This window comes from Panthera tigris, chromosome B4 (assembly GCF_018350195.1).
Source record: "Panthera tigris isolate Pti1 chromosome B4, P.tigris_Pti1_mat1.1, whole genome shotgun sequence".
Taxonomy (NCBI): domain Eukaryota; kingdom Metazoa; phylum Chordata; class Mammalia; order Carnivora; family Felidae; genus Panthera; species Panthera tigris.
In genome coordinates, this window is record NC_056666.1 from 123,793,171 (window position 1) to 123,811,648 (window position 18,478).

The following is an 18,478-nucleotide window of genomic DNA, read 5'->3' on the forward strand; positions in this document are numbered from 1 at the left end:
TTTCCCTTCCTGCTTGCTAGAATGCAGACTGGACAGTTGGGGCTAAAGCAGCTATCTTGGGGGAGCCTGGGTGGCTCAGTCAGTTAAGCGTCTGACTTCGGCTCAGGTCATGATCTCATAGCTTGTGAATTCGAGCCCTGCATCGGGCTCTGTGCTGACAGCTCAGAGCCCGGAGCCTGCTTCAGATTCTGTGTCTCCCTCTGTGTCTCTGCCCCTCCCCGGCTCACACTCTGTCTCTCTCTCTCAAAAAATAAATAAACATTAAACAATTTTTTTTTTTTAAAAAGCGGCTATCTTGGACCATGAGATGGAAGCCCAGTGTTGACAATAAGAAAACAACAAACAGCAAGAGTCTGCATCGTGATAAATATAGAGCTGCCACAACAGCTCCAATGGCCAACTCAGACTTGAGAAATGGACTTCCATGTTCTTAAGCTAATATTATTTGGGGCTTCCCTGATTCAACAGCCAATCTGATTTCCCAAATATGAGTCCTCCCAAATATCCCCCCCGCCACAAAGCTGCTGCAAAGAGCTAATAATAGGACAGATAGTCCCAGTAATAGGCATCCGTCCCTTTCTGCCTTTGGAACCAGGTCCAAATTCATGAGGCAGATTCCCTCAGAATTCCCCAGGTTGGGATAGCTTTTTTCTGAAACAAGGATAATCTCTTTCTTTCTTTCTTTCTTTCCTTCTTTCCTTCTTTCCTTCTTTCTTTCCTTTTGGGGAAAGAGAGAGACAGCGTGTGCACGCACAGGGGTGGGGGAGAGGGGCAGAGGGAGAGAATCTTAAGCAGGCTCCACACTCAGCATAGAGCCCAACATAGGGCTCTATTCCATGACCCTGGGATCATGACCTGAGCTGAAACCAAGGGTCAGATGGACACTCAACTGAATGAGCCACCCAGGTGCCCCCTCAAGGATAATTTCTAAATCAAGTGATTAAATTCATATATGCATATGTGCTCTTTGACCCAACTTTTTTTTTAGCATGACTCTTGAAAAAAAAATGTTAAAATATAATATTTTTAAAAGTAGAACAAGATAGGATAAGCCCCAGAACTATTTCTTCCAAGAAAAAAGGCTACAATTTTAGGGTTATCACTGATCAGCGTTTATCAGCCAATATGTTGCATTGTTCCAGTGATTTCTGAAGATCTGATTTATAAGCCAGGATAGCTAGTTGCTCATTCTTATGCCCTATCTGTACAATTTGTAGACCATTTCTATCTCTGTGTCTTGCACCCGTCCTCAACATAACTATAGTTGACTCTTGAACAATTGGGTTTGAACTGTGTGGGTCCACTTATATGTGAATTTTTTAAATAAATATAGTACTGTCAATGTATTTTCTCTTCCTTATGATTTTTTAAATAACATTTTCTTTTCTCTAGCTTACTTTATCATAAGACTACAGTATACGATACATATAACGTACAAAATATGTGGTAATAAACTGCTTATGTTAACAGTTAAGACTTCCTTCTAGTCAACAGTAGGCTATTTTTTGTTAAGTTTTGGGGGAGTCAAAAGTAATATGTGGAGTGTTGACTAGGTAGGGGGTCAGCACCTCAAACCCCTGTGTTGGTCAGGGTCAACTGCATACTTGTAAATCAGAATCTCATAGTAGGTTTGCTTTGAGAATGGCTATCTTCTTTACCTTACCTTAACAGCCAAGCAGCCAAGCTATCATTGTTCTGACATAAATATATTCTTTATGACCCCACATCAATTTCTATTATTGGATGCGGTCCTCTCTTCAATTCCATTGGCACCTCTGAATCAGACATTATTCTAGATGCTTCATAACACCTTTGGAAAGTCACAAGTGTAGTTCAGAAAAAACATAAACCTGAAAATTCCTCTGAGGGACCTTGAGGTAGGTAAGTGGAGAAATTCTTAACACAGTGGGGGCCTGCATCTTTGTCTTGGGGCCCACAGACAAGGGAGCATTTTTGAGTCTGCAAACAGACTTAGCTTGAGAAGGCTTTCAAGAGGCAGAGTGCATGTAGCAGAATCCAGGGGGGAGGCAGGTAGTCTGGGTCTTTGGGAGTTGTGGCCAAGAAATAGAAGTTGAGAAATGCCAACAAGGCCTAAGGGGTCTGAGCTGGGGCCTGAGCCGGCTGGGTCAGTGTGGAGTCCTTGATTCAGCTGTTCCAAGATACACTCACCCAGCGGGTCAGCTTTGCCGTCCTTGTCTGGAACCGTGAACACGCCCACAACTCGGTGGCCCTCTTTGCGGAGGTGACTGTACACTTCCTGTCCGAAAAGGCTCTGACCAATAAGTGCCAGCTTCAGCTTGTTTTTGAAATAGGCCTGTGAAACAATTCAATGATGACAGACGTCGGCATGGTTAGAAGACATATGGGTAACAAACACTCTTTTTCCAATCATGCAAAATGACTTGAGGAAACAACACAGAGGTCTACAAAATAAAATTTTTATTGACACACGCTGAACCTAGGCTACATTACACATAAACAGTAGTGAAAATAATGTCACGCCGACGTATTCCCTTTTTCCCCTTTGCTCTAATCCCCCCGATTATTCATCATAATCATTGGGATTGCATATATTTTACAAGCCATTCCAACTCCTCGGTGAAATGAAGCTGGATGTTAACAAGTAAGGGTAAGTTTCATAGTTAAAAGGAGTTTAATTCTGAGCAAGATCTGCTTCAATATGACAATGGCTTTTGTGGCCCTGCAATATAGAAAGAAGAGCCAGACTCATCTCTTAACTTCCAGACGAGGCCAAGAGCTAACAGGCGGTATGACACAGGGGTCACAGGCAGACCCCAGTGCTAGACTACCCGAAATCAAAATCAAGTGCCACTCCTGTTTAGTCGTGTGTCCCTAAGCAAGCGACGAACTTCTGTTGCCTTTTTTCTTCACCTGTAAAATGGGAATAATAACACCAACCTCACACAAGTTTGATTGAAGCAGATGACTTAATATTAACATGTAAGAGGCTCAATGCAGTATCTGACGCAAAGGATTGTTGGGGTAAAAGCTTCAATCATGTCTTAGAGGTTTTGCTACATCCTAGATACAGTTACATGTTTCTTTTTAAAAAAATTTTTTTTGACATTTATTTATTTTTGAGACAGAGAGAGACAGAGCATGAATGGGGGAGGGTCAGAGAGAGGGAGACACAGAATCTAAAACAGGCTCCGGGCTCTGAGCTTTCAGCACAGAGCCTGACACGGGGCTCAAACCCACGGACTGTGAGATCATGACCTGAGCCGAAGTCGGCCGCTTAACCGACTGAGCCACCCAGGCGCCCCCCATGTTTCTTTATATAGTCCAAAATTCCAAAATCTTTGGCAAGTGGCCCAAATTCCTTAGGCCTCAAAACCTGGATTGCTCCAATGGAACATTCTTTTTAGTCCTTACAGCTTTCTTGTAAGTTTGTGCACATTCATTTGGTTTCAAACTTGACCTGGGTGACATACTGCTATTTATAATCTTAATTATAGTATTCGTAAGGACTGTATGAACATTTATATGTTTTGCTGCAGAAAAATCAATGTGTTTGGTTACAGATACTGTCCCAGACCCTGCTGTGAATAATATGTAATGTACTATCTATGTACCACATTGACTTTCTAGAATGTAATTCTGAATCTCTAAATATATTTTGTTCCTCGGGTTTAAAAAAAGTTTTTTGATGTTAATTTATTTATCTTGAGAGACAGAAAGAGAATGTGAGTGGAGGAGGGACAGAGAGAGACACAGAATCTGAAGCAGGCTCCAGGTACTGAGTTGTCAGCACAATGCCCAACACAGGGCTTGAACCCATGAACCAGTGAATCATGACCTGAGCCAAAGTAGGACGCTCAACCAACTGAGCCACCCAGGTGCCCGTGTCCTTCAGGTTTCAGGTAAAGAATTAAGACCTGCACATCATTTCATTTCATTTGATCATTGCAACCATCGTTTGATTATCTCCCATTTTACACTATTTTATGAATGAAGAAACCACAGCTCAGAAATGTCAATTATATCCTCAAGGTCATATTGGCAAAAAGGAGGAGAGGTGAGACTTGAATCCAGGTCTGTCTCACTTCAAAGCCTACATATGCACTTAAAAATAAAATAATAAAAATGAGCTCCCACCACTCATCTCTTTTCCTTTTAGAAGATTAACACTGATGTACAAAAGTACATTGATTATCAAGAAATACAGACACCATTTAAACAAGAATAGTGCTAAGGGGTTGTAGTTTTAAAGAATTCTCTTTAAGCAATTATACCTCCTGTAAATTCTCTCCAAATGGAATCTTTTGCAAAGCTAAGGTAACAATGGGGCACCTGGGTGGCTCAGTCGGTTAAGCGCTCAACTTCAGCTCAGGTCATGATCTCACTGCTTGCGAGCTCAAGCCCTGCATCAGGCTCTGTGCTGACAGTTCAGAGCCTGGAGCCTGATTCAGATTCTGTGTCTCCCTCTCTCTCTGCCCTTTCCCCACTCACACTCTGTCTCTGTCTCCCTCAAAAATAAATAAACGTTAAAAAAAAAAAAGAACACAGCTCCACAGGACTTGGATTTAGATATTTTTCCCTTTCACTCTAAATGGGATTCTTTTTTTTTTTTTTTTTTTAAATGGGATTCTTTAATGTACTAGAAAGTCATTCTAAATTAGTCAAGCCTCACTGTGAAAATTTGATTATGAGGAAACAATTTTCCCTTATTTCCCAATTTACTGAGGGCATAGACAGCATCCCTTTTTAGGCATGAACTTAAAACCATATGGGTTCACATGTTCCCTGTAATTGAGCTGATAATGAAAACAATGAAGGTTTTACTTGAAAAAATCTTTTCCAGGGCCAGCCAAAGATTCTATCCCCAAAGAGCCTACAGCTTCAACATCTAACAAATATTTTCAAGCAAACAGATTAACTCTGCAACAACAGCATAGTTTGCCTACAGATAATACGTGATTATTTCATTTACTCTTATCAAAAAAATCAAAATGTTCTGTAAGCATTCCATCTCCAAATCCTATCATTTATGCTGTGGCTTGAACTAGAACAGACATGATGGCATATCTTAAAAATCAGGCTTTGCCTCACACCGCTACCAACACCAAATAGTTTAAGCCTTCTAAAATGCTACCCTTGGCACACAAAAGAGCTAAGAGGCTGAGATGGTTCAAATGTAACGCTGTGCTCAGCTGTCACCTGGGTATTTGGAGTTCAATTCCAGATTCCACGCTCCCCTAGAAAGACAGCATTTAAAGAAAGTCAGTATCTCTAGAAATGCTACATTCACTGAAACAGTTTCTGAGCTTCATGCTAAAGCTGAAGCTACAAAAGTGAGTTTCCAACACTGAGACATGTCCGGATTTTAGGATGGTAAGTGCGTTTATGATGAGTTGGCATAATTCCCAAACACCAGACTGGGGTATTCTTATTTCTCCAAGTATGATCTGAGGACTGACGTACGCTGTGATGGCTGTGTTAGAATCAGTGGGGAGGATGTGCTAAAAGCGTGGGTTCCTGGGCCCCACTCCAGATCTCCTGAGTCAGACGCGGGGCACTAGGAAGCTGCATTTTAACAAGCTCCCCATCGACTGAGAGGCACACTAAAATCAGAGAATCTGCTGTATGGAGAGCGTGTGCCTACCTGCTTCGCAAAAAGGTTCTACCCTGGGAAGCTTGGATCGGGAAGAAGGGGTGGCAATAATAGCAAACTTTTTTTTTTTAAACACTTATTCATTTTTGAGAGAAAGACAGAGACAGAACGTGAGCAGGGGAGGAGCAGAGGGCGGGGTGAGACACAGAATCCGAAGCAGCCAGGCTCCTAGCTGTCTGCACAGAGCCCCATGTGGGGCTGAAACTCACGAATCTGTGAGATCATGACCTGAGTGAACCACCCAGGTGCCCCTTAGTCAACATTTTAATGAGACCCTTGTAAGTGCCAGGTATTTCACATATATTACCTCATTTTGATGGCTCGATGACTCCTGGAGACAGGCATCCCTAAGCCACTTTATAGATGAAGATATTAAAACACCTGGAAGTTAAGATATAGCCTGGAGTCAAACAGCTACTAAGTGGCAGCTCTCAGCTTCTAACTCTGGTTATTAGTTTCCTCTGTTTTTCCATAACACAGGCCATAGGATTTTGAGCTGGGTCTCATCAATTAAAATCTGAATAATAATAGTATCTAGTGGCACCTGGGTGGCCCAGTCAGTTAAGCATCGACCCTTGATCTCAGCTCAGGTCATGATCCAGATTTTGTCTTCAGATCTTGTCTCCCTCTCTCTGCCCCTCCCCCACTCATGCGCACGCGCTCTCTCTGTCAAAAATAAGTAAACATTAAAAAAAATTTAAAAAACTCTTTAAAAATAAAAAAAAAGTAGTACCTATTTCATAAGGTTGTTAAAAGGATTTATCATCTAATGCATTAGTTTATCATCTAATTTATCACCTAATGCATTAGTGCAGTGTGTGGCAATAGTGGATGCTCAACAAATGTTAATTATTATTATTATTATTATGCCACAAGTAATACTTAGGTAAATAAAAAATGTTGATGATGGAACTTTCCTACTGGAAATGTACCATGAGCCCAACACCACGCTGAGCCCTGTTAATCAATTTAAAACATTTTATCAACTACTTATGCCTTTAGACCTCACAGTAACCCATTTTACAAATGAGAACACACAGGGCTTAGGGAAGTCAAGTAAACTGCCTGCAGACGGGGCTAACCACGGGCAGAAGCAAAACTCAGATCTATCACACTTCAGCAGATAAGCTTCTATTGTTTTCCTATACTGAAGGTCTGCCCCCCATTTTAAAATATTTTATATTTATTTTTTATTTGAGAGAGAGCCTGAGAGCAGGGATGAAGGGCAGAGGGGGAGAGAGAGAGGGAGAGAGAGAGGGAGAGAGAGAGAGAATCCTAAGCAGTATTCACACTCAGCACAGAGCCCGACTGGGGTTTCGATCCCATGATCCTGGGATCACGGCCTGAGCTGAAATCAAGAGTCAGATGCTCAACCAACTGAGCCACCCAGGCACTCCTGTCCTCCCTCCCCAACCCCCCTTTTTTTAAAAGAAAAATATGGTAACAGTTTGACAGGTTAATTGTGGGAAATAGTTCCATAAGACTTTCTAAGGAAGTACCATGGTGGTCCTGACAGGGGAGAAAGCACCATTCATTTGTAGGCTGGATCTGGTGACCAGAGAACATTCTTTGAGGCACTGTAAGTGCCTGTTATATTGGTGAGAAAGACAGGGAGGCATAAAACCACCCACAGCATTTATAAATCTTGGCGGTAAGTGCCACTATCTTGGGTTTCTCTAATGATGGCATTCTGCCTAGAAGAGCCTTTGGCAAGGAACAGAACTTTTGCCTTTTTTTTTTTTTTTTAAGATTTTATTTTTAAGTAATCTCTACACCCAACATGGGGCTTGAACTCAAAACCCGGAGATCAAGAGTCACATGCTCTACTGACCGAGCCAGCCAGGCACCCCCAGAGCTTCTGCTATTTAAACTATTCAATGTTCCATTCCCAGGCTATCCACATCCTGGTGGACTCCTTCAGGAAGCAAATTAATGAGAATTCTGATTATGCTCCAAGGATTAAAACCAAAAACCAAAACACAATCCTCTATAGAAAGCCTAATGGCGCAGCACTACGAGTCAGTGCTGACTGATCCGAAACGCTTTTGCGAAGCAGACGATACCGTTACAGAACCATTTGAGTGGGGTGTAAAACAAGGCCAAAGCTCTCCACGTCAGGAATTGTGAGAACTGACAGATTTACCGAAGAATAAGACCAAGTCAATTTTTCAGAGACATCCAGATGCCTAGCACCTTGTGGAACATGTGGCACATGGTGCTCCAAATCATGCCTGACAGTGTGCAAGACGTGCTCAATGAACATGTTCTGAGCATTTACCATGCTCCGTGCCCAGGGCCTGGTAGGCACTGCAAATCAGTTGTCCCACAAGAGTATTTTATTCGGCCCACAGAGCATTTGTAAAAGAATTGTGATAAGATTTTTAGGAGCTTTCACGTTAGCAGGCTGAATTTCTGACTTCTTTTTAGAACTCAGGAGGTTTGTCAACCATGGTCTACACTTCGACGTGGCAACAGTCAGCTAGAGCTGAGCAGCGGCTGCTCCCGTTACTCTGGTTGGATATGGCCTTTCGCTCCCTCAGGCTCAAATCCTTCATTTGCTCTCCTGTTTAGCCTCCATGGGCGTTTTTTGGGGGGGGATCCCTACAGTAAAAGCACAAAGAAGACTGGTCTCTGCCCTCAGGAGTTTGCCAGTTAGCAGGGAAGCAGTAAAGACATATCGGCATCATAGAGCTGGACAGGAAAGCACAGTGTGGGTGTGGAAAGGGGAAGACTTTCCAAGAATTCCTTGACTGAATCTTAGAGCGCTCATCCTAAGAGTTGGCCAAGAGAAGGGCGCGGATTACCGGAGGTCCTTGGGAAGTTTCAGGCAGAGGGGGTGGCATTTACAAAGAAGTGAAGGAGTGGGCAAAGTGGGTCCAATACTGGAAGTTGGGGAGTGATGACAAGTGACTCTCTAGGGAGAGTCAGAAGACCTGTTAGGGAGAGCCTTGTCTACAGCAAATAATTTGGACCTTATTGTGAAGAGTGAGATCCACCGAATGAATGATTTTAAGCACAAGAGTGATGCTATATTATTTCTCTATTAGCACACACTCAGGCGAGGCATGAATTAACTTCGGGTGGGCACCCCTCTTCCGTTTGAGAGTTGAGCAGATACACAGTGAAAATAAAAGCTGACTTAATAAGCCACCTTCAATACATTCACAGGAGGTAGCTTGGAATAGTGTAAAAGCCCATGGTACTGATTGTAACAAACCCTCATACTAATCATCAGAAGCAACAAGTTCCACATGGCATAGATGTAAATCTGTGTAAGATTCAAACAAGATTCAAGACACCACCATAAATGACAAACTTGTGCAACTTGATTTTTTTCCCCATTGTGTAATCATATAAAGTACATATTAATGAGGACTTTCTTGGATATCTGGCCATTTTTTTTTTCTAATTTTTTTAAACATTTATTCACCTTTGAGAGACAGAGACAGAGCATGAGTGGGGGAGGGGCAGAGAGAGAGGGAGACACAGAATCCGAAGCAGGCTCCTGGCTTCAAGCTGTCAGCACAGAGCCCGACGTGGGGCTCGAACTCACTAACTGTCAGATCATGACCTGAGCAGAAGTCAGATGCTTAACCGACTAAGCCACCTAGGCACCCCTTGGCCAACATTTTTTTTATCATAAAAAGGATAAAAGAGTTTTATTTTTAAATGTTTATTTATTTATTTTGAGAGAGAAAGTTCCATAACTTTGTTAGTTGCACACAAAAAGAGCGTGTGTATAAGCAAGGGAGGGGCAGAAAGAGAATCCCAAGCAGGCTCCACGCTGTCAGCATAGAGCCTGGCTCGGGGCTCGAACTGACAAACCATGAGATCATGACCTGAGCTGAAATCAAGAGTTGGACGCTCAACTGAGTGAGGCACCCAGGTACCCTGGTAAGAGGTTTTTAAAACAGAGATGTCAACACAGGGTCTATTAGCATGTGAGGCCAGCTGGGAATGCCTTGCACCTAAAGACTGGGTGCAGCTGGTGACCAAAGAACATGTCAAAGATTGGGTAACAGTAGGGAAAAGTCCAAGGGACTAGATCCAGGGATGGACTCCAGTCCCTGCTAGAAGGGGAGGACTTCAGTGCATTGCATTTATCTATAATCTCATTGCATAGAATTTTTTTTTTTTATCAATATGCATAGAATTTTTAAAATTAATTTTTAATTACATATATAACATATACACACAATCTCCTTGTTAAAAATGTAACAATCACAGGGGCGCCTGGGTGGCTCAGACGGTTAAGCGTTCAACTTCGGCTCAGGTCAAGATCTCACAGTTCTTGAGTTCGAGCCCTGCATTGGGCTCCCTGCTGCCAGCACATATCCCACTTCAGATTTTCTGTCCCCCTCCCTCTCTCTCTCTGCTCCTCCCCTACTCGCATGTGCTTGCTCTCTCTCAAAAATAAATACACATTAAAAAATTTGGGGGGGCACCTGGGTGGCTCAGTTGGTTAAGCATCCAACTTCAGCTCAGGTCACTATCTCACGGTTCATGAGTTCAAGCCCACGTCGGGCTCTGTGCTGACAGCTTGGAGCCTGGAGGAGGCTTCGGATTCTGTGTCTCCCTCTCTGTGCCCCTCCCCTGCTTGTGCTTTGTCTCTCACTCTCTCAAAAATAAATGTAAAAAAAAATTTTTTTTTAAATGAAACAATCACAGATAAGACTGGAGTCTCCCAATCCCAGTTCCCTCTCCCCCTCCACCTCAGAAAAAAACATTTCATGGTTTGCTGTGCATCCTACAGACCTTTTCTGGACATTTACATATATCGAAGTGTATACATAATATATTATTTTGTGTTTTAAAAATAACACAAATTGAGTCATATTATGTGTAATGTCCCATAACTTTGTTAGTACATATAATTGATTCTTTAAAATTGGTGCACAGCATTTCAGAGCGTAGCTATGTCTCAGTTTATTTGTTCATTTCCCTACTGAGGAACAGCTTGGCTTTCAGTCTGTCATTATTACAAATACCATGGCAATGGGTATCCTGGTACATGCTTCCTGTGCCCATGCAGGAGTGCTTTTCTCAGATATCTACAAATGAAATTGTAGGATCATTTTTAAAACTTAAATGTTAATGGATACCATCAAATTGGCTTCTAGAATATTTGAGGAACTATTTTCTCACCCCTGCCAACACACAATATTGTCAACTTCTATGATTTTTGCCAATGTGATGAGTGAAATCTTATATCTTGTTCTAATTTGCATCCCCTTGATTACTGGTTTGGTTGAGTGCCTTTTAATATTGCACTATCCATTTGTATTTCCTTTTTGGTATATTGTCTATTATTATTCTTTAACCACAAGTTTAATCATTTGTTCCACTAATCTATGGACTCTTTGAAAGCAAGGATAGTTTATTTCTTGTTTATTATTTTATCCTTTTTGGCTGTGAGACTCTAAAAAAGTTATTTAACTTCTCCGAGTTTTAGTTTCTTTATCTGTAAAATGGGTAATAATAGTACCTACCTCACTGAGATAGTAAGTAAATTAAGCGTGCATAAATGTAAAGCATTTATAACAGTGTCTGGTGCATACTAAGTGCTATGTCAATGCTACCTATTATTATTATTATTATATGATTATTATTATTTATTAAATAATTATATCCTCAGGATTTAGAACAAGTGCTCAGTACACAACCAAATATGGTTTGAAGTTGAATTTGAAGGTCCTCAAAACAAACTTGACATGAAAGCAGGGGGTCAGGTAATTCAGAAACAAGGACCAGGTTGCTAGAATTAGGGTATAAACCAGTACTTGGTTCCAAGAAGTAGGGAGGGGTCCAACCTCTTAAATTGGATCATAGAGTAATCTCAAGTTCCAGAACCAGGCTACGAACCCAGAACCACCAGCCAGACTTATCCCAGACACTGGCAGAGGAAGCTAAATTACAAAGTGCCAAATAATATGAAGGCTAAATAATCCCCCCCCCCATGGGGAGAAATTAAGGAGCAGTGAACCAGGCAAGATAATGGAAGTGCACGACACTAACTATAGACAAAGGGTTTATTGCTATGGATAGTGGCCATAGTTAAAAAGATCCAGCCACATCATTAAGCCAAAATCATTAAATATTTCTGAGTCCACTTCTTTAAGACCGAGAATGGAAAAAATCGACTCTAGCAGGAAGTGTTATAAACTAGTTTTCCATTGGATTTTGCTAGGTTCTAAGAAATTTCTCATTCTTTTTTTTTTTTTCATTCTGCTTTAACACCAAACAAACAAACAAAAAAAAACCGTGTGATTTTTTTCACTTTTAAAGATGAAGGTATACTTTACCTGCAGTAAAATACACCCTTTTCAGTGGATAGTTCTGGGAGTTTTGACAGACACACAGTCACCTAATCACTGCTATAATCAAGATAAAGAATGGTTCCGTCCGCCTGGGTGGCTCAGGTCATGATCTCACAGTCTGTGGGTTCAAGCCCTGCCTTGGGCTCTGTGCTGACAGCTCAGAGCCTGGAGCCTGCTTCCGATTCTGTGTCTCCCTCTCTCTCTGCCCCTCCCCTGCTCATGCTCTGTCTCTCTCTGTCGCAAAAATAAATTTAAAAAAAAATTAAAAAAAGAATAGTTCCATCACCCCCCACCCCCACCAAAATATTCCTTCCTGTCCTTTAAGAGACAGTCTCTTATAGTCCATGCTTCCCCCATGTCCCGCCCCTAATAACCACTGATCTTTTTTCTATCACTGTATAGTTCTACTCTTTCCAGAATGTCACATAAGCAGAATTATATAATACATAGCCCTTTGAGTCCGTTTTCTGACACTCAGCACCCACATCTGAGTTTCATCCATGCTCTTGTACACACCAGGAGTTCCTTCCTCTTTCTTTTTCTGAGTAGGATTCCCATGTAGGGATGGATTTATCCACTGTTTATCCTGTCACCAGATGAAGGACATTTAAGTCGTTTCCAGTTTTGGGTGACAATGAATAAAGCCTCTGTAAACATTCATAAATAGGTACTTGTGTGAACATGAGTTTTCACTTCTCTTGGGTAAATACCTAGGAGTGCAATTGCTGGGCCGTATTGTAGGTGTATGTGTAACTTTATAAAAAATCGCCAGTTTTCCAAAGTGGCTGCACCTTTTTACGCTCCCACTAGCCATGCTTGATTTTGAACAATTCTTACTAGAATACCGTCCAAAGGATGGATCCCCATTTTCTATGGAGTAAAATACCCCAAACACTTCACTTGTTCCATGTCTTCCTTTTGGCCATGGAAGAACCCGTCTTCTTCCCAAACGAATGTCGCTGCTCTTTCACATGTATGGTCAGACCCCAGACCCCTGACCGTGCCTGGTGCTTCCCCACATGCATGTTTCTGTTCATGTCATTTGCCACCTGGGATGTTCAACTTCTATTACTGAAATCTTATGTAAACCCCACTATTGCAATCTTTTCGTTCTTTGAGACTCCCTTCTGCACTCCAAAAAAGGCAATTCAATGAAAGGTGTTGACAGAGGAGGCCAATAAAATACGCGGGCACAAGCCCTTGCTCTGGGTGCCATCCAATCCACATCCCCAGGTGCCACGTGGCGGGAGAAAGCTAAGGAGGAGTTCAGAGCAAGCAAAGGCTCTCCAAGGGCAGGTTTCTCTTTTCTTATTCTTTAAAAGGGCGAATACTCCCCAATAACTAGGACTGGATGGGGTAAAGTGACGAATCCTCATTATTTGGGGTCGTCTGGGAGACAAAAGATTTTTCCATGTATGCATCGTTCTGGTTCTTGGTGCTATTCAAGACTCTCTCCGCCTTCAAGTTTCTTACGTCTGGATTTGTATACATGCACATATGGCTTTGGCAAAGAAGAGGAATTGAAAAGCAAATTCTTTCACAGACCAGGAAGCATGCACTTCCTATAGAAGAGATGATGTACATGACATGCTTTTTTTTTTTTTTTTTTTTTTTTTTCCCTTCCCTAAACAGTTTAGAGTCTGCCTAAATGCAGGGAGGCATCTCTCCCAGGGGTCACATGCAACGTGTCTGCTCTCTTTCCATTTCTGGAGGAGCTGATGCAATTCCAAGGCGCGGGGCTGGGCCAGGGCTCGTTTCTTAACGCTACAGTTTAATAATGTTCCAGAGTGCTGCTTCTGCAGCGTCTGGTAATCATAGCAATCTTGCCGCCTGCAACTCGCGAAAAATGAGCCTGCAGCCACCAGCTCCGAGGGCCCAAATCTGAATGGATCCTCAATGCCAGGGCTCCCAACTCCCAGGCCGCCCAGGACCACGCGGCTGACTTGAATACTACTGTCCTCCAGAAACGGTTTCAGTCCTGTACTTCAGCTCCATCTCATAACCAGGGATGTCATCATTGAAATGAAAAAAGGAAAGGAAGCTGACCCTGTCCCCCTTGCCAAGTGACTGTCCCCACCCTGTCAATCCCAGCCATACCGTAGATGTTCAAAAGCCGCATCCTCAGCCCCTTCCCCGGACAAGACAATGGCTCGCCTGGCAAGCCATACTCAAGACCCTCTCCGGATCCTTCTCCGCAGTCTCCTAGTTTTAAAAACGCTGTCTTGGTTTTTAGCAAAGCCTGAACATCGCTGCCCACCCCCAGCCCCGCCGCCCGACCCTCCCGACCCTCCCGCCCCGCCCGCCCGGGGGTCTGGAAAGCAGCCTCGGTGAGAGAGAGCCAGGACGCTCGCCCGGGACCAGACTCACCCGGCCGGTGGAGAAGCGCCGGAGCGCCTGGCTGCCCCGCCACAGCATGATGGAAGGCAGCGCACCGGCGGCGGCGCGACGGCTGGGGCTCAGCCTGGCCGCGCGGCCTGTAGCCTCCGAGCGCCCGGGGGCCTCGATAGCTGCTCGCCGGGTCCGCCAGTCCTGGGACCAGCCCATGGCCCGCCCCCTCGGCTGGCACGGCCTCGCCTCCTCAGCTGGCCGGGCTCGGGTGGCCAATCGCCTGCGACTGGGCGGGGCCTGCGTCGGCCGCTGGGAGGCGCTGGGCCGCAATCCCGGTGCCACGCTGGTACCCAGAGGGAGGGATGGCTTCCAGTTGTGGCCCAGGTACTTACCAGCTGGGAGATCGCCTTCCAGTTACTCAAACCCTGCGAGGTACACAGGGATTTGCCTTATTAATGGTCAACCTGACACCCCAAGTCAGGCCCACAACAGTCCTGAGAAGGCAAAGATAGGAAAAGATAAGGTGTGGGGACACCTAGCTATATAGGATCCTGATACCTATCTTGTAAGCTGATGAGAGGATTTAATGAGAGACTGTGTGTAAAGCACTTGGCAAAGGGCCTGACACACAGCTGGTCCCCAACAGGTGATAGACAGACATAGATAGATACACACCCTTTTCCCTCATCTCTCTAGAAGGAATGCTCATTTAGCTAAGCATTTGTCTCAAACGGAACACCTTAGCCTGGCATTCAAGGCCATCTGCAATTTGGCATTTTTATTTCTTGCTGCTCCTTTGCATATATAATTTAGCCTAACTCTGGTGCTTGCTGGTTCTTTTTTTCCTGGACAATGCTTCCCAGAAAAGCTTGTCACTTGTCGCTTGTCACCTTCTCAGCATGACCAAATTCCTTCTTTTCTTAAAGGCACAGCTCAAATTCTGCCTCTGGGAGGCATTTTTCCTGATTCTTTCCTTCCTTAACCCTCTTATTCCCCCGAAGTAATCTTTAACTCCTCTGAACTGGGGAAGATTTTTGTCTGTGCATCTCTTCTGACATCTCAGTCTGTCACTGCTATTTGTGTGCCTGTCATCTTCTCTACTGGAAGTTCCTTGCAAGCTGAGTCCACGTCTGATTTATCAAGATTTACAATATCTAGCACTAAGCAGAGTTCAAAAAGTACTTGTTAAAAGAGAGGATGAATGAATGTTTAAGAAGGAGGGAGAGAGAGAAAAAAACCATCTTTAAAGCTTGGAGAACGGCAGCAAACATCTAGAGTTTTGCTCTGGGAATTACCCATTTCCAATTCAACACATTTCCCTGACTGCACATTGTGACTTCTTGCTTCTTTTCTTTTTTAAATATATTTATTTTCAAATTGGTTTCCATACAACACCCAGTGCTCATCCCAACAAGTGCCCTCCTCCCTGCCCATCATCCACTTTCCCCTCTCCCCCATCCCCCCATCTACTCTTAGTTTGTTCTCAGTCCTTAAGAGTCTCTTATGGTTTGCCTCCCTCCCTCTCCATAACTCCCCCTCCTCCCTTTCCTCTCCCCCATTGTCTTCTGTTAAGTTTCTCAAGATGCACATATGAGTGAAAACATATGGTATCTGTCGTCCTCTGCCTGGCTTATTTCACTCAGCATAATACCCTCCAGTTCCATTCACATTGCTTCAAATGGCAGGATTTCATTCTTTCTCATTGCCAAGGAGTATTCCATTGTATATATAAACCACATCTTCTTTTTTAAAAATTTTTATTTTTTAAAATTTACATCCAAATTAGTTAGCATATAGTGCAACAATGATTTCAGGAGTAGATTCCTTAGTGCCCCTTACCCATTAAGCCCATACCCCCTTCCCCACCCACTCCAGTAACCCTCAGTTTGTTATCCATATTTATGAGTCTCCTCTGTTTTGTCCCCCTCCCTGTTTTCATATTATTTTTGTTTCCCTTCCCTTATGTTCATCTGTTTTGTCTCTTAAAGTCCTCATATGAGTGAAGTCATATGATTTTTGTCTTTCTCTGGCTGACTAATTTCACTTAGCATAATACCCTCCAGTCCCATCCACGTAGTTGCAAATGGCAAGAGTTCATTCTTTTTGATTGCCAAGTAATACTCCATTGTATATATATACCACATCTTCTTTATCCATTAATCCATTGGTGGACATTTGGGCTCTTTCCATATTTTGGCTATTGTTGATAGTGCTGCTATAAACATGGGGGTGCATGTGTCCCTTCGAAACAGCACACCTGAGTCCCTTGGATAAATGCCTAATAGTGCAATTGCTGGATTGGACATTCGGGCCCTTTCCATACTTTGGCTATTGTTGATAGTGCTGCTATAAACACGGGGGTGCATGTGTTCCTTCAAAACAGCACACCTATACCCCATAGATATATGCCTAATAGTGCAATTGCTGGGTTGTAGGGTAGTTCTATTTTTAACTTTTTGAGGAACCTCCATACTGTTTTCTAGAGTGGCTGCACCAGCTTGCATTCCCACACATCTTCTTTATCCATTCATCACTTGATCGACATTTAGGCTCTTTCCATAGTTTGGCTATTGTTGAAAGTGCTGCTATAAACATTGGGATACAAGGATCCCTATGCATCAGCACTCCTGTATCCTTTGGGTAGATTCCTAGGTCATAAGGTAGTTCTATTTTTAATTTTTTGTGGAGGAACCTCCACACTGTTTTCCAGAGCGGCTGCACCAGTTTGCATTCCCACCAACAGTTCAAGAGGGTTCCTGTTTCTCCACATCCTTGTCAGCACCTATAGTCTCCTGAATTGTTCATTTTAGCCACTCTGAGTGACCTGAGGTGGTATCTCAGTGTGGTTTTGATTTGTATTTCCCTGATGAGGAGTGACGTAGGGCATCTTTTCATGTGTCTGTTGGCCATCTGGAGGTCTTCTTTGGAAAAGCGTCTATTCGTGTCTTTTGCCCATTTCTTCACTGGATTATTTGTTTTTCGGGTGTGGAGTTTGGTGAGTTCTTCATAGATTTTAGATACTAGCCCTTTATCCGATATGTCATTTGCAAGTATCTTTTCCCATTCTGTTGGTTGCCTTTTAGTTTTGTTGATTGTTTCCTTTGCAGTGCAGAAGATTTTTATCTTGATGAGGTCCTAGTGGTTCATTTTTGCTTTTAATTCCCTTGCCTTTGGAGATTTGTAAAGTAAGAAATTGCTGCGGCTGAGGTCAAAGAGGTTTTTTCCTGCTTTCTCCTCTAGGGTTTTGATGGTTTCCTGTCTCATATTCAGGTCCTTCATCCATTTTGAGTTTATTTTTGTGTATGGTGTAAGAAAGGTCTAGTTTCATTCTTCTGCATGTTGCTGTCCAGTTCTCCGAGCACCTTTTATTAAAGAAACTGCAGAGTTCAAAGAGTTACAAAATAGTCATGATGAATTAAAAAATGTTATAAGTGAGGTGCAAAATAAAATGGAGGCAGCCACAGTGTGGATTGAAGAGGCAGAGGGGAGAATAGGTGAATTAGAAGATAAAATTATGGAAAAAGAGGAAGCTGAGAAAAAGAGAGATAAAAAAATCCAGGATCAAGAAGGGAGAATTAGAGAACTAAGTGATACAATCAAATGGCACAATATCTGTATCATAGGAATTCTGGAAGAAGAAGAGAGAGAAAGAGGCTGAAGGTATACTTGAACAAATCATAGCTGAGAACTTCCCCAATCTGGGGAAGGAAACAGACATTGAAATCCAAGAGGTACAGAGAACTCCCTTCAGACGTAACTTGAATCAATCTTCTGCACAACATATCATAGTGAAACTGGCAAAATATATGGATAAAAAGAGAATTCTGAAAGCAGCTAGTGATAAACGGGCCTTAGCATACAAAGGTAGAAGCATAAGGGTAGTAGCAGACCTATCTACTGAAACTTGGCAGGCCAGAAAGGAATGAGGAAATCTTCAATGTGATGAACAGGAAACATATGCAGTCAAGAGTCCTTTATGCAGCAAGCCTGTCATTCCAGAATAGAAGGAGAGATAAAGGTTTTCCCAAACAAACAAAAACTGAAAGAATTCATCACCACTAAACGAACCCTACAAGAGATCCTAAGGGGGACTCTGTGAGTGAAATGTTGCAAGGACCACAAAGTACCAGAGACATCACTACAAGCATGAAACCTACAGATATCACAATGACTCTAAACCCATATCTTTCAATAATAACAT

General features: G+C 42.9%; 1 protein-coding gene across 1 annotated transcript in view; it reads right to left on the reverse strand.

The window, feature by feature from the left end:
* The window catches only part of ALDH1L2 (aldehyde dehydrogenase 1 family member L2), a 66,927-nt gene extending 52,493 nt beyond the window's left edge, over positions 1 to 14,434 (reverse strand). The window contains exons 1-2 of the mRNA XM_042993072.1: positions 14,317 to 14,434; positions 2,170 to 2,314 (exon numbers count right to left, since the gene is read on the reverse strand). Coding sequence (XP_042849006.1) covers positions 2,170 to 2,314; positions 14,317 to 14,364 — 193 coding nt within the window. The 5' untranslated portion in view covers positions 14,365 to 14,434. The remainder of the gene's footprint in view (positions 1 to 2,169; positions 2,315 to 14,316) is intronic.
* Between the last annotated feature and the right edge of the window lie 4,044 nt (positions 14,435 to 18,478).